Raw genomic sequence first — 20937 nt, 5'->3', positions numbered from 1 at the left:
TCTTTTATAAAATTCCAATTGTCAAGAATTTTTATTTTTATTTTCAGGGACTTATATTACCTAGCATAGTTGTAAGCCTATAGTACATGCTCAACTTATCGTAGTGATTTATTTTGTCCTGATTTAGAGGATTTCACACTTGATCTCAGAGTAATCTTTCATTCACAGAAATCAGATTTAACAATACTACCAGACTAGCAGGATGAGAAAAGAGTCCTCAAGTAGAGGTTGGGACACTCACCTGCATTCTAGGTCAGCTGTCTGGAGATTAAGAAAATTGCAGCTACGAGAAATCAGGAACTGGTTGCAAGTAAGAATTTAAGTGGTTCAGGTAATATTGGGAGGTGTTAGCAAGTGTTGGTGATCAAGAAAATATGTCAAGACAGGAACACAAATCAATATAGAAAGAAAATATGTTTAATAAAGGGTTATTGCTGGAGACTAAAGGTCAGGGGTGGATATTAGTTGCAGAGATACTTATGGTCATGGAAAGTAAGGGAATATTTACTGAGGCTCTGCTTTTGTCAGGCACAGTAATAAGTGCTTTAATTTAATTGCTTCCTTTAATCCTCCTACCTCTACTGGGTAGGAATTATTTTACAATGAGGAAAGAAGTTCACATTAAACACCTTATCCAAGAACATTTAGATTCTGAGAGTTCTAACTTTGCTTGTCTTCAAAACCTGTGCTGCCATATGGATGTCAACCACATACAGGGGGTAGGCGTATGGGATTCTGAAAATGTAGCCTAGATTACAGACTACATAAACCTAGCTCTACAATACTCAGAACGCATGAGGAGATCTAGTCTAGAGTGTGTTTGTGACAGGAGACATTAGCTTTTTGATCCCCTGGGGATGTGAAGAAGATTGTAGGCATTTGTTCATGGAGAAAAGATAGCTTGGAAGATAGCTACGATCCATGTGACATGACAGAGGGAATCTCCCACTGAGATCCCGCAATCAACCAGAGAACTACGGGAAAGGTTGTCTGGGCCTCGGGTAAGGACGGGAGTCAGGGTCTGAGAGGTCTTAGTGCTTCTAGTCAGAGTGTCTGGCCCTGGGCCTAGCAAACCATCATGGCTGAGAATATCATTTGAGTTCATCAATATGTACAAAGGCACTGTGCTGGATGCAGAGCTAAGTATTGGAAATACAGATGCCTCCAGAAGTTTAAACAGTGAAGAACACAGACAAGAAAATAATTACTGCTCATATTCTACTTCAGCTGTTCTGGCCTCTTCCTTGGTTCTCAGGCAGAAAAAGTCACCCAAGCTCCAGTAACAGATCTTTTGTCCTGGGGTTCCCTCTTCTTTCTGAAATCTGCACAGCTAACTCTCTTACCTTTCTCTTTCTTCCTTCCTTTCTTCCTTCCTTCCTTTCTTCCTTTCTTCCTTTCTTCTTTCTTTCTTTCTTTCTTTCTTTCTTTCTTTCTTTCTTTCTTTCTTTCTTTCTTTCTTTCTTTCTTTCTTTCTTTCTTTCTTTCTTTCTCCCTCCCTCCCTCCCTCCCTCCCTCCCTCCCTCCCTCCCTCCCTCCCTCCCTCCCTCCCTTCTTTCTTTCTTTCTTTCTTTCTTTCTTTCTTTCTTTCTTTCTTTCTTTCTTTCTTTCTTTCTTTCTTTCTTTCTTTCTTTCTTCCCTTACCACCTTTAACTCTTTGCTCAAATTTCACTTTAAAAAAAAAAATTTGAGGCATATTTGATATATAACATTATATTAGTCTCAGGTGTACAACACAATTAGTTGATATTTGAAAAAAAGGATCACCACAGTAAGTCTAGGTAACATCTGTCACCATATATAGTTGGACTAAATATGTGACATATTAAGCACAAGTGCAATGAGTATTGGTAGCAGAGAAGAATCTGGGTAACTTTTGGTGGAGGAGGGGAGTCAGGGAAGATTTAGTGGAAAAAGTATGTTTCAGCTAGGATTTAAAGATAAATGAGTGTGGCCAATGCAGAAAGTAGGCTGGAGTGGGAGGAAAATGTAACAAGCAGAGCAAACATCATATACAAAGAAGTGAAGGTGGAAATAGAATGGGCTAGAGAAAGGCCTGCCAGGAAGAGGAGTCTGGTCAGGCCAGAGGGGTCTACTGGCTATTCAATGCCTGAGAGGGGAGACTAGATGTCAGCTATTGTAGGGAAAGGTATACATTCAGGGTCTTCTCTCTTTGTACCCCAGATTCATTCTCTGCTCGCAACCCCGGGAGGCTGGCGCCCAACCTCCATTACCAGTTTCTAATAGGAGTTTCAGGAAGGAAACTGGCAAGTTGCAAGAGAGGTGAGAATATTTACGCCTACTCTCTTTCCTCCCTGCTGGGCTGCAGTCCTGACAGTGGCTGCAACTTTTTTTGACTATAGATCCTATCAGGAGGGCCCTCCTCAGTGGTCCAGTAGGTCTCAGAGTGCTGATGGCTTCCTTCTGTTGCTAGTCCTCAGGTGCCTCAGCACCCCTTTTGGTTCCTTTAACCTTGTTCCTCCATAAAAAATATCCCAGCTAAGAATGTAGTAGATTCTTGCAGGGTCTACATCTAACAGAGGAAAGCAGAGAAAGCAGAAGTCAGTGCAGGCCAGCAACCGAGTGGCTGCCCTCAGCAGGATTCCATCCAGCAGGCAGATGGAGCCTAGAGTCCACATGATCTGGGAGCAGGTACTAGACAGCTAGAGACCCCATATCTAGGCAGCATCTGAACAGCAGGCAAGGAGGGTGCCAGACTTTTGGACACAGGGTCAACATCTTCTGAAGGAGAACTCATTTACATGTGTCCTGTCCACACCTCAGACTGCTCTCAATATGTGTGTGCGCTGGGGCAGGGCTGAGAGTAGGGAGGCAAACCTGCTCTGAACAGCAGCTCCAGAGGATCGACGCGTACCAAGCTTAGCCAACATAATTCCAGCTCACAAAACCAGACGTTATGGACTATGGATTGTGTGTGGGCGTGAATAATTTTCCCTTGGGTGTGTATATGGTGGTGGGGGTGTCTGTGGCTCCTCTTCCCAAAGGTAGATAGTAACAGAGAATATTTATGTATGAATACTTGCTGTCAGTCACTGTTTGAATGTTTTACTGACATTCACTCTTTGAACCCTGGCAACAACTCCAATATTAATGGGTTCTAATGTTATGCCAGCTTGCCAGGTGAAGAAGCTGGCACAGAGAGATGACGCCCAAGGTCTCACAGACAGGAGCCCTGTGAGAAGGGATTAACTTGGGGGGTCTGGCTCCAAAGCCAGCTGTCCCCTCCACCACTGACATGGTCTCATTGCCTGCCGCTGGGCTTGTAAAAGGGAGGGATGTGTTCGTGTGTATAACTATTCATCTTCCTACCGAAGATGCCGGCAGCAAGGGCTGCTTCACAGATATTTGTTGATTAAATGAATGAATTTTTTGCTAGGCAGCGAAAGCTAAGTCAAGTCCCAGAAACAGACAGCTCTGGGGGTGGAATGACAGCTGTCTTCCATGGCACAGCGCTGCCAGGTCACCCGTGCCCCAGCCCTCCGGCCAGCCAAGCCCTCCCGCTTTGGATCTGCAGGAACCCGGGAAGGCGGCGGCAGGCGGCGCCCTGAACCAACCAGAAAAACAGCTCTCAGGCGCGCGGCTGGGCTGCGGAGCCCTCGGCCCCGCCCGCTGCCCGAGCTCCCCCCCTCCTCCCCTTCTCCCTCCTCCTCCCCCTCCCTCCCCCCTCCCCCCTCTCCCTCCCCCTCTCCCCCCGCCCCGCCCTCGGGGGTGGGGTGCGAGCCCGCCGCGAGCCGGCTCTGGACTCCGCACCCTGGGTGTGCGCCGCCCGCGTCCGGGCGGGCACTTCAGTCCTGCGGTGCAGTCCATGGAAGGGGCCGGGCCCCCGTCGCCCGGAGACGAGCTGGAGCTCTCGGTGCTCGTGGGGCAGGCGGACGAGCAGACGCCTCTCAATCGAGCCGCCCAGGTCGTCCCTTTTTCGGCGGAAGAGCCCCGTGCAGCCCAGGTAAGGTCTCCCGGGCCCTGGCGGCGCTGCCCCAGCGCGCTGGGATCCGGGCTCCCCGCCGGGGCCCGAGCCTGGCCCCGCAGTGTCCTCTCCAGGCTGGAAAGCCCTCGGGTGGGGCGGCCCCCGGAATGCCCGCCAGCCTGAGCCTGCCCCCGGCCCCTGCCAGCCCCCTCCCAGGCCCCGGCCCCCCAAGACACTTGGAAGAATCCTGCCTAGGAGGCGTGTGTGTGGCTCCTCTCTTCCGAGAGAGGATCCCCAGAGAAAGAGGGAGTTTAAAAAAAGTCCTGTAACTTTTAAATTAGCCCCCCCTCCCCAAAGAGAGAGGACTAGAGTGACAGATGGCGTCCTCTCCTTTTCTGCAGAATCTCTTGGGTTCCCTCTTTACTACCTTGCCGCTTCCACGGTCCCCCTAACTCTCACCCACGGCCCACCTTCGAGCACCCAAACTGGCGCACAGCCGCTGGACACACACTTGCTCTCCTTCCTCAATGCGGCCACTTGATTTCACCCCAAGAGAGATGGAGATGGTGGAAAAAGCAGCGAGAACAAGGGCTGGGGGTGGGGGTGGGGGTATGGATGAGCTTGCCCTGCTCACCGAAGGAAATTAAGTTAAAAGTTTTTGTCCCAAAGAGCTAGACTGCGCGTCATTTGCTTCGGCGTCATCTCAGTCTCCAAGGAAGTCCCCGGTAATGTTTTGGCTGGACTGTTTTCTGATTGAACCCTGGCAGTGACAGGAGCGTTATTCATTCTCATCAGATGCTTGTAAAGCAGCAGAGGCTTGGAATTCCCAGCCATGTACCTTGTGATTAACCTCTAACACTGGCTGGAGTTTTTCTGGGTATGGAACTCTCCATATATATGGTTCCATCCTGGTATCTCTACTCTGCACCTCCACACACCCCCTTTGACTGCTCCACTGTTGATTTCAGGGAGAAGCAGGAAATTCAGAAGGTAAAAGCATTGCTTTTGTTTTCACACTGATTCCTGGAAATATTGTCAAGTTTGCTGTTATAGTTGCCTATAGGTACCCTGGAGAGTAATTTGTTACCTTCTATTTGAGCACCACCCAAGGATGAAAGTTGGAGGAAGATGGTCTAATGCTTGTGCAAGTGGCCACAACTGTGGGCTTGCTGTACCAGTCCTTCAAAGAAGTGTCATGAATGGGAATTAGGAACACTCGCCTCATGTTAAATCCAGGACGACCCAAAGACTTCATGGCTTGGGAATGAATCCAAAGATCTGAGTTCTGGTGACAGCTTCCCCGCTAAAAGATGTGTCCTGGGGCAAGGCTCAGGCCTGTTTTGCCCAGCTCTCCAGTGGTGATAATGTCATGGGGCTAACCCGGCTTCTCCATGAGGCCTGGCAGTCCCTTGTTGAAAACTGGAGTAAAAGAAAATGCCAAACACATGTAAGGTATCAATATTTTAGAATTGTTTAGCACCCACCTAGTACAGATTGCTCTTTCGTGTTGTAATTCAGTGATTTTCAACCCTTTTCATCTCATGGCACACGTAAACTAATTACTAAAATTCTGTGGCACACCAAAAAGTATATTTTTTGCCAATCTGACAAAAAAAGGTATAATTTTGATTCATACACACCCGATGGCGATTGTTGTGTTGGTTGCTGTCATTTTTTCAATTTGACAATCTAAGGGAAAAGAGATCAGTGCCCCTAAGTAAACAGTCAAATATCTGCATGTTTTAAAAAATCCTGTCAGCACACCAGTGTGCCTACTGTGGCATACCAGTTGAAAATCGCTGTGCTAATTATTTCCTCCTGAGTCAAGTATGTACAGATATCCTAGACTTCCTTATGAATTTGCTTTGTAGGTCATCGAATGGGAAACGAGTGGTCAGTGACATAATGGCTTGAAGGTGAAGTGTTACGTGAGCACTTGGAGGGCATTCTAGAAATGCTTCAATGGGAAAAACTTTTTAAAAAGGGAAAAAAGAGAAAAAACTCGTATCTAATGTGTTAATCTTTCTCTTTGGTTCTATAGAATAAGTTGAAGTGTATTTTAAATTGAAAAATCAATATAGAGTTCTTAAAAGCGTTGGGTCACACAATATTCAGATTCTTAAGAATTTGTGTGTAGATCTCCTTAAACTGTATGTTAAGATTTCCAATTTTTAAATGTAAACTTGATCCTAGCTGGGGTTTCTCAATGGTTAGAGCCTCGGCCCACAAACTGAAAGGTCTTGGGTTCGATTCCAGCCAAGGGCAGTACCTCAGTTGCAAGCTTGATCCCCGGCCCTGGTTGGGGTGCATGTAGGAGGCAACCAATCAATGACTCTCTCACATCGATGTCTCTCTCTCTGTCCCCCCCCCGCCCCCGCCTTCCACTCTCTCTGAAAAGCAATGGAAAAAATATCCTCTGGTGAGTATAGAAAAATAAATAAATAAATAAATAAATAAATAAATAAATAAATAAATAAATAAATAAAAGTAAACTTAAGTCCATGTAATTTTATTAACCACATGTTTTGTACCTACCATGTGCCAAATACTTATCATACATAAATGTGATTAATTATCATAAGAAACGTAAGAAGCAAGTGTCAGTATCTATTTTGATTTGACAGATGAAGGAACTGAGTAAAGAACCTGAGACTCAGAGGAGTCACCAGAATACTCAAGTTCACCCCGTGGTGGCTCTGAGATTTGAACTCAGGTTTTTTTAGGTCTCAAAACTATGCTGTTTTTGTTTATTTTATACAGCTAGATATATACCAATATATAATTTAAATATATAAGTATAATATATAATTTATACTCATTTATGTATAACTACTTAAATTAGATATTGCTAATTCCTGTTCATTCATAAACTTACAGAAGTTTATTTAAGAATTGGGTTGCATATTTGAACTGATGTAGCTGCACGTAGATGGGCAGATGGGTGAGAAGTAGGGAAGAGTTTTAGATCCTTGGGAAGAAGATGCTCCATCTCATGGGTATCTTTCTAGGTCAATCTGGGAGAGTACATGAAGGAGGTGGAAAGAACTTATTTCCCTTTCTTGATCTGGGTTTGGGGCTGGAGGGAAAGGAATACACGTTCACTTAGCCTGCCTGCACTGTAAACATGGCAATAGGGTTGGGTGAAATGAAAAGGAAATTGTGGGTAATAGAATGAGACTGGTTTTCTTTTATGGCTCATTACGTGAGCTCTGACCTGTTTCCAAATAGAAGTCCCAGAGACATTTTAAAGAATGACAACATCATTATGATAATAATAATCCAGTTCATTGATACTTTTGAGGCAGGCAAGACTTTATACAAACAGGCTAGCTAAAAATTAGCTCCATTGCAATGAGTGGTTCAGAATTTAGGACAAGAATCAACTGGCTCCTTTGTGCTTGGATCAACAAGTGGATTAAATCCCACAATGAAGATTATAAAGTTCAGATTTTCCTACATGCTAAGAAAATGTCCCTAGATCTATGTAATATCTGTTCCTGACTCAGCCAAAGAGAAGAAAAGCTTTTTGTACCCAAGAGATAGGTAATCTGGCCATTGTTCAAGGGCCTTGTGTCAGGTATGTAGACTCTTCTGTGAAGAGGGATGTGAATGTCTGGGGAACGTTCAGAGGAAAGCCCCACAAATTCTTGAATCGTTTAGTGCAATCATAGAATATAAGACTCAGTTTGCAAAAATCTCCAAAGTTCCTCGCAGAAGAACCTGCCTGTGGCCTCTCCTCATGACCTAAACTTTGGGCAAGAGAAGGTGAGGAAGCCAGGGAAGGAGGCAGCGTGTCTTCGTGACCTGGCTTTGAGGGGAGACTCAGCACAGGCAGTGCACACCTGCTGCATTGGGGGCCCCCGCCCTCAGGGCACCGTGGGCCCTCCTGGGGACTCTTCTGGAAAATACTGATTCTTGGGTTGGTTCTAGTGCGCAGAGAGCCGAGAGCGCTGTACTCCAGTGTCGGGTTGGGAGTGGCTGACGGACCATTTTATAGTGACTTAAAGCCTGTGAAGATTAATTACGCGAGGTAGTCTCTGCCTTAGGATGATGACAGACGGGGGGGGGGGGCCAGGCTGTGGGACGGCAGCTTTGGGCTGGACGGAAGAGGCATTTCCTGTGTCTCCGTGACAGCTGTGTAATTCTGAGCTGACTTCCCCCACAGAGTTGTGGTCTCAAACCACCAGAGTTCTAGGTTTGTCACCTCTAAGGGACAGTGGAAGTGAAGGCACAAGAAATCAAAAAGGTGCACTGGCGCTCACTCTGTGACTCACTTGAGGCTCGAGACCATTCTGTACTCCTCTTTATGGTCCCGGTTGCCTCTTGTATCGGGACTAAAATGGCACATGTCTCGGTAGCTCTATAAATAGGAAGATATGTTTCTGTCTCCTGAAAAGTTAAAGGCTCCTCTCACTGGGACATTTCCCCCCTACGTGGCTTATTGAGCCCTCGCCTTTGGTGGCTTTGAAGCAGTTCTCTGTCTTTGGGTGCAGGTGAGAGGTGGCTTTGTTCCTGGACGTCAGAAACACCCCAAGAGGGTTTTCCTCTGTTCAGAAAGTCCCAGGGCCTCTATTGCTCTCTCATCCCGATCTAAAGAGCCAGCATGGAGTGCACTTGGATGCTGCAAAGTGTGTCCTCCACTCTAGAATTTCTCAAGGTACATTCTGGAAACTTTTGGAGCCCTCTGGAACTCAGCAACATGTTAATAAGTGCCTGTTACCTGTATGAGCCATAAGAGTGGGATATAAGAATGGGGAAAAAGAACCACCCTTCTCGAGATGTGGTTTCGCTTTACCTGGGAAGATAAGGCCAGTATCTGTTTATATTTGAACTTGAAACCAGACAAGGCAGTGGCAGGTGAGCTGTGTGGACAGCTCATGGACTAAGACCCCTCTCCATGGGTGTGGTGGTGGGGAGGCCTCCATGAATAAAGAGATTTGGCCTGGCCCTCCAGGAGTGAGGAGGCTCCAGACCAGAGGTCTTGATCCTGGCAAAACAATTGGTTCACTTTGGGAAGTTTAAAATTATAAGCTGGGGCCTTCCCTCACCTCCTTACATCTTGGTCCTCTAGGTCCAGGTAGGGCCTAGGCCTGTGTAGTTTAAATTCCTCCTCAGGTGATTCTGATATGCAGCCAGGCTTGGGAACCATTCATTGAGAAAGTTTGAACTGTAGTCCTAAGGTAGACAAACAGTTTTCTTTTCTGATGGCTACCACCAAAATCACAATGGGGGAGGAAGTGAACAAGGTGTCTGTCAGTTCGAGAGTGAGCTCCCAGATGCGCCTTGCTGCTGCTCATGGGGCAGGTGAACACTCAGTCATGATTGCTCCCATTTGTTCAGGTCCTAATGTTTGTTTAGCAAGTGTTTCATGTGCATGATCTCCAGTTTTTACAACATCCCTGTGAGCTAGATTATAATTTGTTTTACAATGGAGGACTTTGAGGCTTGGAGTTTTAGTAGCTTGCTGATGGTTACCCTGGCTTTAAGTGGAGTAAGTGGGACTCTGATACAGAAACACACTTTTCCCCCATCATATTCCACTGTTTTCCATGGTGTCCATATGGGAATTAGCTAATGGCCCAGTGGGAAGTAGGGAAGTCATGGAACCTGTTAGGGCCAGTGGCAGTGCTGGGAATGGAGGCAGCCCCATAGCAGCCGGGCTCGTTCAGAACCTGGAGCTCCGCACAGTGACACAGGGAGGCTGTAGACAAAAGGGAGCCCAGCCAGCTGTGCAGTGACACGCAGCAGGGATTAGTCCTGGACAGTCTCTCGGAATTGCATCTTTTAAAAGGCTAAAGGCTCCCTTGCAGGGCTGTTAGGATGACGTGAACTAGCGTTGGCTGTAGTTATTTTACTTGACCCTACACTGTGCCTCACTATGCCCATTACAGCCTGTTTCCTGGTGTCACTCCCATCCTTCCCCTCATTTCCCTTCCCAGACTCTTATTACATAGAGTCTGGGTCACAGCAGTAGCCTTTTAGCTTTTTCTTGGTATGTCCACTCTGAACTACACATCACCTTTCTTTAAACCTTTCATTCAGCTTCTGTGTTCCAGAACCTTCAACAGGTCCCCAGTAAACACCAATTAAGTCCAAACTGCTCTGGCAGCACTCAGAACTCTCTCAAATATGCTCTAACCTGTCACTCTTTCTAACCTTACCTCTCATTACTTGCCCCTGAAACCCATCACTCAATCAGATAAGGCTCTTGGCCTCTTCTATTATAAATCAACACCAACACCAAGGATGCTCTTTCCTGGGTTTGGAATACTTTTCCCTGTCAATCCTTCAAAATCCTCCTGTTTCCCCACCTCAGACCACCCCCCAGCACATTTCTTGCTAACTCTTCTGTGAAGTTCCCTTCTACCCCTTTGTAAACTTGACTCAGTAGAACGTAGCCCCTTGAGGCCAGAACCCTGCTGCCTTCACTTCTGTATCACCATCCCATGCTAAGTACTGAAACATGCTTGTTGAAACCAAACGACAGCCTCACAGTCTCCCTCTGCTTTCCAGGCTGACCAGAAGAGCCCTTGGAGCTCCTGTAATAACACCTTGTTTGGAAAATGTAAACTATGGATGGCCATCACCTCCATTTTTCTAGGTTTCTTCGTAGTGATCATCATAAGCTTATGTCTTTTTGGAGGTAAGAGGGCTGATACATGATTATATTGATGCATTGTAACAAAACTGTTTAATGCTTATGACTTACGCTGAAATGGTATATGGACTTACTGCTATTTCATTATTTATAATTTGAATTTAAAACTGGTTTGGAATATGTTACATGGGTGGGAGAAATACATGATTCTTATTTGTTGTTTGTTTTATAAGCTCTGGAAGTAGTATGGAAACCACTTTACTTTAAATTCTACCTGTTGGATCTTGAAGATTTCTTGAATTTTTTACCTGTTTTATTTTATTTATTTATTTTAAAAAATATATCTTTATTGATTTCAGAGAGAGGAAGGAAGAGGGAGAGAGATAGAAACATCAATGATGAGAGAGTCATGGATTGGCTGCCTCCTGCACGCCCCTGACCGGGGATCGAGCCCGCAACCCGGCATATGTCCTGACCGGGAATTGAACCATGATCTTCTGGATCCTAGGCAGATGCTCAACCACCGAGCCACGCCCGGCTGGGCAAATTTTTAACCTATTTTAAACACTACTTTATATTTTTTTGTATCTCTAGACCTGCTTTTTTGACTTTTTTCTTATAATTTCTTTAGTAAAAATTCTTACTTTATCTTATATACCTGGCATATGATTATCATATAAAATAATGTATTTGAAAGTTTAAAAAACTTTACAGAAAGGTGCGCCTGTAAGCTGTCATTATTCAGACTTATTTTGGAAATAACTTTATTGTATTTATGCTGACTGTATGGACAAAACAAAACCTTACATGATGTTAACTGTACATTTTACATACATTTTCTCATTTTTAAATTATTTATTATGAATATAAAAAATACATGTTAAATTGCTCATAAAACTCATCCATATTAATTGATTAATTAATTTTTTATTTATTTTAGAGAAGAAGGGAGGGAGAGAGATACATTGATCGGTTGCCTCCCACACATACTCCAACTGGGGATCAAACCCACAACCTGGGTATGTGCCCTCACTGGGAATCAAACTCACCATCTTTTGGTGTAAGGAATGATGCTCCAACCAACTAAGCCACATTGGCCAGGGCCTCATCCATATTATAAAGGTTTTATTATATTTTCTTCTTTCTGTCACTTGCATTTTGAAAATAATTTGAGATCAGATACTCTTTTGGTAGTCCTATGGCCTACCTTTTAAGATTTTAATGTATTTAAGATCATTTTGCTCATTTATTAAATATTATTTATGAACATCTTTAAGAATTTTTTTAAGTTGAAGTATAATTGGCATATCACATTCTATTAGTTTCAGGTGTACAGCATCATGACTCAATATTTGTATACATTGTGAAATGATTACCACAATAAGTCTAAAAGCTTCTGCTTTTTTTTTTTTAAATGACTGCATGCGGTAGTCTTCCCCACCATTTTGAAGCCTTTTAGGTAGTTACCAGTTTTTTGATTATCAGTATTAAGTTTTTTATGACGCATAAAAAGAGCACCCTCCAGTGGGCAATCATTTCAATTCAAAACAGGAAAGAAGAAAACTATTTTTATTTGTATGTGTGAGCAATTGTAGGGAGAAAGGATTCTTCTGGAGCTGGGATACTTTTGAGGGTGATTCAGTCCCACCAGGATTTGGGTTGAGTCAGGTTCTCCACGGCAAACCCAGTCATAGGATGAGAGCAAGAAGGGGAGCCCCTGAGTCTCCCCAAAGGGGGCCCTGGGAATTTTCCTCTGGAACTGCACTTGCCATTCTCTTCCTGTTCCTCCTTCTCCCAACCCCTTCAGCTCCTTTCCCAAAGTTGTGTGGCCTCCGAAGCAACAGAGAAACATTGATAACATGTGCCAACCTCACAGTGACAGCATGTGAGTTTCTCTGGCAGGCACCATGTTTACTTACTTAGGACACTGCTGAGGTGGGATGGATGAGTCTTTGAGGCCATAGGCTGGTTTGGAGGTGGAGAGAAGTTAATAAGAGGTGCTACACCTCCTCCATCCTGCTGAGGACAGTCATTTTTGTGTGAGCATTTTGTGTGATACTCCCTCCTCCCATCAACTCCCACGTGTGGATGTAGAAACTGGAGTTGAGTCACACAGTTTTGTTCTATCACAACTAGTTGGTGCCATCCTAAAAGTTGACAGATTTGTCTGTTGGCATCTGGGGCCTGTAACAAAGGGTGATGCAACAGATCTAGGTGGTTTAATATCCAGGATTCTAAAGGGCGGGACTCAAGAGCTGTCGTCTACTATCAGAAAGTTATCCGGCCCCCTTCAGCTCGCAAAGAGCAATCTGCAGAGGAAGGGATTCCATTTCCCTCAGCACTTTCTCAGGGGGACATCGAAGTTCATAGGATGGTATTCGGGGGAGAACTTTTTAACACTTGTAGTGGAAACTTCATTTTCCATTTGGTTAGAAAGTTGTATTCTTAAAATGTTAATGCTGCCTAGCTGATGTGGCTCAGTTGTTTGGAGCTTCATTCTGCACACCAAAAGGTGACGGGTTTGATTCCCACTTGGGGCCTGTGCAGGAGGCAACCCATCGGTATTTCTCTCAATGTTTCTCTCTCTCTTCCTTTCCCTAAAATCAATAAATTAATAAATTAAAATTAAAAAAAAATTGTTAATGCTGTAAGAAAGATTTTCAAACTTTTACTTTTTTTAAATCAGAGAAATACTTTTTTTACTTGGCACCTCAGCCCCTCAGGAATTTGAGCCTGTGGGAGAACCATGATAGGTGGTGGGGCTGCAATACTTGCAAAGGGGGCGAGGACAGGACTCCCCTCTGTGATGGCCCCAGACTCACCTTAAGCAGCTCTGTAGCCACTCTGGGATGGCAATCTGCAATAATCAGCCATTGCCTAAGTGCCAAGCCCATTGATAGGAATCAAATACTTGTAGAACTTCTGGACACTGTGTTGAAATGCTGCTGCCTGGGAAAAGGGCATTGTCGAGAGAGTCAAGGGCTGTAGCTGTGGCTGGCTGACCGGGTGCACTGAGAAGCGAGGTTCCTCAGGAACTACATGTGCCATTCTCTTCTTCCTTCCCTTCCTCTCAGCTCAGTAATCTCATGTCTTAGGGCTCTGTAGTTCTTAGACGGAGGCTCGGTGGCAGAGGTGTGAGTAACTGTGGAGCTGGAGTGGACACGGCAGGGGACACACAGTACACCCACCCCAGAAGGCAAAGGGTAACTAGTTGGGGAAGAGACAATGGAACACCCAGGGCGAGGCGCCTGGGGGTGTAGGTGGGGGTGGGGTTGGAGGGGTTGGGGGGTGGGTCATGTCACTGACATTGTTAAGAATGCAGGCAGAGCAACCTGTGCTCGGTTTGGTTTTATTATTGATTCTCTGCAAATTGTGCACCCCTCATTGTCTGCACCTGGGGTGGCCCCTCCTGCCGCTCTGCCTGTGGTATGCCATTGAACTCACGCCAAATTCACGGCTCAGCCTAAGGTGCTGAGCCGGGGCTGCGTGCACACTGTGAAGGGGACGCTGGCACTCTCACAGGCTCACAGCAGACAATGAGATCATTTTAACTGGAAGAGTTTATGAGCAGGGCCCAGGGAATCCTGTTGAATTCACAGGCCTTTAGGGAAAAGGTTAGTAATGGATTTGCTGCTCCCTAAGGATTGATTAAGTCCTTAGTGTGAAGAGTAAAAGATAAAAAGCCCTCCTCTCTCTCAGTCATCTTCTTTCTGGATAATTTGGAGAATCAGTTAAGCACCCTCAAGACTTTTGTTTTCTTTACTAATTTTCCCCAAGCAGGGAGGAGAGAGACGCTGAGTAATACCTTACAAATGAAAAACCTTCCTTGGTTTGGGCAAAATATGTAAAATATTATGAAAACCAAACTATGACCAGTAAATGCATGCTTAGAAATACAATTTAAAGATGATCAGATTTAACACTCTAGGGATCCCTATGTGATATCTCCCAGCATTATGGATTTCTGTCTGACCCCTGTGCCCTTTAACATGTAGGCTTTTCCATGAGTAGGGACGCTATGGTACCAAGACGTAAGCAGGGACTTCCCAAGTGATGCTGTAATGAGTGGATTTATTTTGTCTGTGAATTGGGAGAAAGAGCTCCTTTTTATGATATCACAAGGTGTTGGCAGACAGACAGGTTGCACAGGGCAATGCTCCCTGGTATTGGGTGACTCACGGGAAAATCCTAGGCAGAAAGCATTAGCAAGCTCCAAGCTACCAAGGTCTTTGGGGGCAGGAACATAATAGCAACTCTGTAGGCCTAGTACTTTGAGATTCCTTCATTTTCATCTGTTCTTCTTTCCCTCAAGTTGCATATGTTTCTCTGCCTTCCCAAGACTGACCCCTTCACCTGTGCTTTCCACAGAATCCTCACCAGCTTGTTCTGACCTGTGGACCTTCAGAATGATCATCGCTCTCTAAGCACCCTCAGGCTCTTCTGAACTGAGGCCTCTTCAAATGTGCTAGCGCCTTCTCTCCTTCAAAGCAATCTTCCACCAGAATCTTCCCACTTTATATGGGTATTTTTTTCTCTTTCTCTTCTTTCACCGGCAAAGTTCTAGAAAGAGAGGTCTGCATTCGGATTTGTCGCCTGCGCACTCCTAAACCATTTGTATCCTTTGATCCCAATTTGTCCTTCCCAAGGTCACCGCAATTGCTTGATCATGAAACATGATGAACGGCCGCCCTCCTACCCCCTGTCCTATTTGCAGCCTTCAGCTCTATTAACTGTATTGTACCCTTCTGGGTCCATGGAACTCCTGGACTTTAGGTCTCCTGCTGTTTCTGCCTTTGGCCTCCACGTGTGGTGCATGAGACTTGTATTCAGCCGTCTTACTTTTCACATTCTTTTTTTTTTTTAATTTTAAAATTTATTTTAGAGGGAAATGGAGATAGAAACATCAATGATGAGACAGTCATTGATTGGCTGTCTACTGCATGCCCCATACTGGGGATTGAGCCCGCAGCCCGGGCATGTGCCCCGACCGGGAATCAAACCTTGATCCCCTGGATCCTAGGTTGATGCTCAACCACTGAGCCACACCCTGCCGGGCTTCACATTCTTCATCCTTTCCCTTGAGGAGCTCATTTGTTCCTCAGTCAATAGCCATCTCCTCTTGGAGGTGACTCCTAGGTCTATCTGTATCCACACACTTTTCCCGAGTTTTAGTCATACTTTTTGCTGGACATCTCTACCTGGAAATAACTATCATCTCAATCATTCTGTATGTGAAACTACAATTCCTGTGTATTCTTTTCCCAGTAAGCTCACCCTTTATAGTTTCACAGCGAATCATGAGGCCAGGTTGATTCCAGCTCTGCCACCATCGAGCTGTGTAAATTTGGGCAAATTCTTCAACCCGCTTGGCCTCAGTTTCCATACTGATAAAATATAAGTGATTTCTGAATCTGAGTCCGCAGATGTACTCAACCCAGTACTTACTAGCTCAATTGACCTGAACGAATTATGCTTTTACTCTAAGCCTCAGTATCTTTATTTTAAAATGAAAACATTAATGTCTAACTCATAAGGCTGATGTGAGGATTACATGAGGGAATATCTACAAGTGTTATCAGCGTGTCTGTACATTATGCTTTATATAGTAGCCCTTATTCTTCCTGTTACCCAGGCTTGATATTTTGGAACATTTTTAAAAAAAATATGTTTTTATGGATTTCAGAGAGAGGAAGGGAGAAGGAAAGAGAGATAGAAACATTAATGGGCGAGAATCATTGATCGGCTGCCTCCTGCACGCCCCCTATTGGGGATCGTGTCCGAGACCTGGGCATGTGCCCCTGACTGGGAATCGAACTGTGACCTCCTGGTTCATGGGTCAACGCTCAACCACAGAGCCACACAGTTTGGGCATTTGGAACATTTTTTATTTCTTCTTTTCTTCCATATCTAGCTAATGACCAAGTTTTATCGATCATGCCTTGATAATGTCTTATAGCAACTTTCATTGTTGACTACCCAGCTACTGGAAGGCACCATGCTACAAACTTTATAGGTGTTGGTTCGCATCTTTGCCATCACCTACAATGTATGTTGGTGTTTTCTGTTGCAGAAACAGCTTCAGAGTTAATTTAAGTGACTTGCTCAGATCACATTGCTAACAAATGGTTGAGCTTGGTTCAAGCTGAGTCCGGCTACCTTTAAAGTCAGCTCTATTTCCACTATCCTGGGCTTTCTCCTTCCCACCCTCCCTCCCTCCCTTTCTTCCTTCCTTGCACTTCCCACTGCTGTCAATCAAAATCTCTCTCTCCCAATCTTGCGCCTCTCTGCTGCCACTCTCTCCTGGTTCCCTTTCATCCCATCCATCGCCACCAGGTTTACCTCCACCTCCTTCCTGGGTGACATTTAACAGCCTCCATTACCTCCTGCAGACCTCTGGTATCTGAGGCCTCCCTCATTTCTTATATTCCAACCAAAGAGTTGATTTTGTGTACCTGCAATGTAATTTACATGTTTCAAGCTTTTTAAAAAACATTTCCTCTAAATGGAATGTGCTGCCCAGATGAAGTCTCATTAGTGACATAAAACCTCTTTGCTGACTGGGTAAAACCATTGTTATTGTTATTTTAACAAACACAACTTTTTAACCAGGTCTTGAGACAGATTCCTTGTTCGATGATACAAGTTAAGTATATGTCATTAGAACTATTGCTATTGGAGATCTCTTTTTGAACTTGGCATCTCTTCTCAGGACCCTTGAGTTCAGCAGTTATGTGAATTATGTATCCATCCTCTGGCATCCCCTTTTCCTTTCCCAAGCAATGATATCTACTTTGGAAATGTACGCGGTGGGTGTAGAGCTCAAAGATATCCATTGCAGCATTATTCACAGCAGTGGAAATCTGAAAACACTGAAAGATTTAAGAAAATGAACAAACCAGTTATGAACATCATGCAGCCATTAAAATAATCTTTGCAAGGGATTTCAAACACATGGGGAATGGCTTTTGACATGTAAACAACAACAGAATGAAGACAAATAAGCAATGACAGCAAAACACCAAAAGCAGGATACAAATGACCTTTTCATTAAGACCTCAATAATATAATATAAAATATGGGGAAAAACTTTTTGATTAAAGAATTATTAGTATCTTGCTTTGCCACAATTTCCTATACTTTGCAAGTTGTCTGATACTGTCAGAAAAACTAATCTAATGACTTACAACAAATAAAGATGCAGGGGTAATTCCCTGTCTTTGAGGGTCCCCAAGATTACCACTAGATTCAGTGATTGCTGGGAGGACTCACAGGACTTGGCATATAGTTGTAGAGATGACTATGATTTATTACAGCAAAAGTATATAAAGCAAAATGCAGAAGAAACAAGCTCCCAAGAGTCCTCTCCTGGTACAGTCCCATAGGACACACTTCATTCCTCTAGCAATGAGTTGTGTCAACAAGCTGTGAAATCTTCCCACTAGGGAAGCTCATTAGACTCAGTGCCCAGAGTTTTATTGGGGTTGGCCTGGCACATACTAACATTCCAGACTCCCAAAAGGAAAGGAGATGTTCATCATAAGCCGCATTGTTTGTACAAAGAGTTGAGGCACAGCGAGCCACTCTTATCAGGGAATGGTGGGAACGTTTCCGAGACTCAGGTTCCCACCGGCCAGCCGGCCAGCCTTGAGTAGCTGGGCCTTTCTACGCTGGCAGCCTTGGCTGCTCCGTTAACTCTTCTCTGCTCATTCCCCTGTTCCTCGTGCCTCACATTTCCAGACTTCCTCAGGGAATAAGTACCAGAATTCTTCCTTCCTTTCACCTGCTCCCCCATCAGATTCACTGGATTGATTCCACTAAGATCTTTTCAAAGTCCAATAAAAGAGGATGATTATGTTACATTTGAAGCACGGAATTTGAGAAAAAAGTCTACAGCAACTCTAACACCTGGTTCCGCCCACCCACACCTTTCTCAGGGCCAGAGAGGTGGTCTGTGCGTGGGCTCAGATGGTAAGGCTGAGGCGGAGCTAGGAGCATAATTAGTACCATGGGTGCCAGCTTCTAGCTCCTGGCACCTGACTTTGTGTGTTTTTCCTTTAGCTCTAACTGCATAAAAATCAGTTAGCTCAGGCATTAGAGCACCAGCAGCCACACAGAGCTCATTGTCCCAGGAATGTCAATCCGGCATGCCCTGGCACTGAGTGCAATTTGGTTTCCCTTCTGCAAACAGAGAGTGTCAACATTCCTCTCCTGTGGCCATGTTCTCGAGTGATGACTTCATGCCCATCCTGTGTAACCCTGGGAGATTTCAAAGCATGGGCTCACACGCTCATATTCGAGTCCCCCTCTGTTCTGGTCCATGATGATTCCTTGAGCTCACTCCCTGTCCCCCATCACCCATTGTTCGTCCCCCTGCCCCGGCTGCCCCTCAGCACCTGCCTTGACACCTGTGTACGTAGCTAAGCTGCAGGTTCAGTCTAACAAACAAATTCATGTTCTTTTCACTCCATCCTGCTGGCCCTTTCCCCAGTCTATATGCAGTGAACTCTGAGACCCCTCAGGGCATAAAACCAACAAATAAAATTTTTATTCGGTATTACCAAGAGTGGAAAGCATTTCCGTTCATACTTGCTTACTCTTGCCAGGCTTTATCTTTGATCAGTGCTCATTGTTTTTTGTTTTGTTTTGTGTGTTTTTAAAGTATAGCAACCAATGAATAAATAAGTTTATTATTTTATGTGTATGTTTGCTTTACTTTTGCCTTTATTTCCATCCTTCACTCTCTTTAGTAGCTTATGTCGATGAAGATGAAAATGAAATCCTCGAGTTATCATCAAATAAAACGTTCTTGCTCATGCTGAAGATTCCAGAGGAGTGTGTTACTGACCAAGAATTGCCTCATCTGCTCACAAAAAGGGTAATGGGACCTTATGCACTGTTTACTGAGTTCAAACGTTAGAATATGGGTTCTGCTACAACAGTAGGCATAGAGCTATAGAGTAAGTAGCTACAAGCTTGGATTTTTTTTTTTTTGGGGGGTCTGGATTTTCCCGGAAACAGACTTTTACAAATGGACTTTTTGTCATGCAAAACCAAGGGGAGAGCCCTGGCCTCCAGCTCAGTGCATCTGGAGGGAAGATAGCGTTTTGTCTCTTCACTCTGCTCTTACATTTGATTTAACTTGTAGTTTCATTGAGGGTCTGTGATGTGTTAGATAGTAAGCCAAGTGCCAGGGTCACAAACTGTGCCATTAGTGGGGGCTCACAGCCCAAGTAGAGGGAGCAACTAGATAGATAGTATAAAATGGTGTGATAGATTCTATTGTTGAGATGCATACAGGATGTTTTACAACCATAAAGGGGGGGCATCTAGACTACCTGAGGTAGAGACGGAGGCTTGGAAGGCCTCCTGGAGGAGGTGATACTCGGGGTACAGGTCTGCACAGCAGTGTACTATGGCCTCCACATGCTATGTAGTGGGAACTTGCAGAGGTGAGGCTGATCCTGAAGGGAGGGTCAGATCCTGAAGGTTGTCTTACTCTTTGGTAAAGCCCTAAAGATTTTAATCTGCAGGTTAACATGGTCAACTTTCATTTTCACTTTTCCGTGTAATGGTGAAAAAACACTAGAGCTAGAGTTTAGTTAGACATATCGCAGTAGTCCAGATGACAGCTGAGGGAGCCTTGAACTAGGGCAGTGTCAGGGGCAAGAAGGAAGACTCAAGTGAGATTTAAGAGGTCTTCTCACGCAGTCAGTAGGGCTTCATGGCTGGGTGAGTGTGGAAATGAGGGAGAGAGTGATTCCAGGCTCCTGGTTGGGTGGCCCCCTGGGTGAGTGGGGCATGATTCATGGAGTGGGAGGTTCAGGGGAATGAGCCTTCTGTGAAACACGGGTGCTCTGCAGCCAGACCCTGAGGGCTGGTTGGGGCAGTTTTGGTCATCCTGTCAGAGACGGGGTGGTTCACAGCCAGACCCACGCGTTTCTGGCAGGGAAAGCCAAGCCAGGCAGCCTGCCGTCCCCTCGCCTTCGCAGCGGCAGGCCCAACGCGGTGAGCCCTGTTCATCTGGCTCCCGCGTGAGGCCCGCCAGAGCCCCTGGAGGAGGCGATTCCGCCTCGGTCACCCCGGAGTCAGCTCTGAGGATCCAAGTGCATAACCTCGATTGCTCTTTTGGTCACAGGAGTTTGTACTCTGGGAAGGTGATTCCTGGTTTCTCTCCCTTCTGTCTTTCCTTATTTGTATCTTATCTGCAGCTCCCCTTTCCTCCTTCCTTCTGGCTGCTTCCAGAGCAAGCCAAAGAGCGAAGAGCCCCTTGCTGCTTTCTTCCTTTTGGTTGCTTTTTTAATTGAGGGCTTTTGCATTTGATGAGCAGAAATGAAATGAATGAGCGACCACACGTGCCACCAGTTACAGACTGGACTCTATGCCAAAGGAAAACGGATGCTGATCATTCACCTGAGAC

At 45.1% G+C, this 20937-nt stretch overlaps 1 protein-coding gene across 2 annotated transcripts in view; it reads left to right on the top strand.

Annotated features, from left to right (window-relative positions):
• The first annotated feature begins 3722 nt into the window (after positions 1-3722).
• The window catches only part of LOC308557263 (TPA-induced transmembrane protein), a 29728-nt gene continuing 12513 nt past the window's right edge, over positions 3723-20937 (top strand). The window contains exons 1-3 of one of the 2 annotated variants that reach the window (XM_081137562.1): positions 3723-3961; positions 10436-10565; positions 19268-19395. In XM_081137562.1, coding sequence (XP_080993688.1) covers positions 3824-3961; positions 10436-10565; positions 19268-19395 — 396 coding nt within the window. In that variant the 5' untranslated portion in view covers positions 3723-3823. The remainder of the gene's footprint in view (positions 3962-10435; positions 10566-19267; positions 19396-20937) is intronic. The other variant, XM_081137563.1, reaches the window with a different exon arrangement.

This window comes from Miniopterus schreibersii, assembly GCF_964146895.1.
Source record: "Miniopterus schreibersii genome assembly, chromosome: 5".
NCBI lineage: Eukaryota > Metazoa > Chordata > Mammalia > Chiroptera > Miniopteridae > Miniopterus > Miniopterus schreibersii.
Note: the sequence above shows the minus strand (reverse complement) of the source record. Positions and strands in the feature narration are given on the sequence as shown.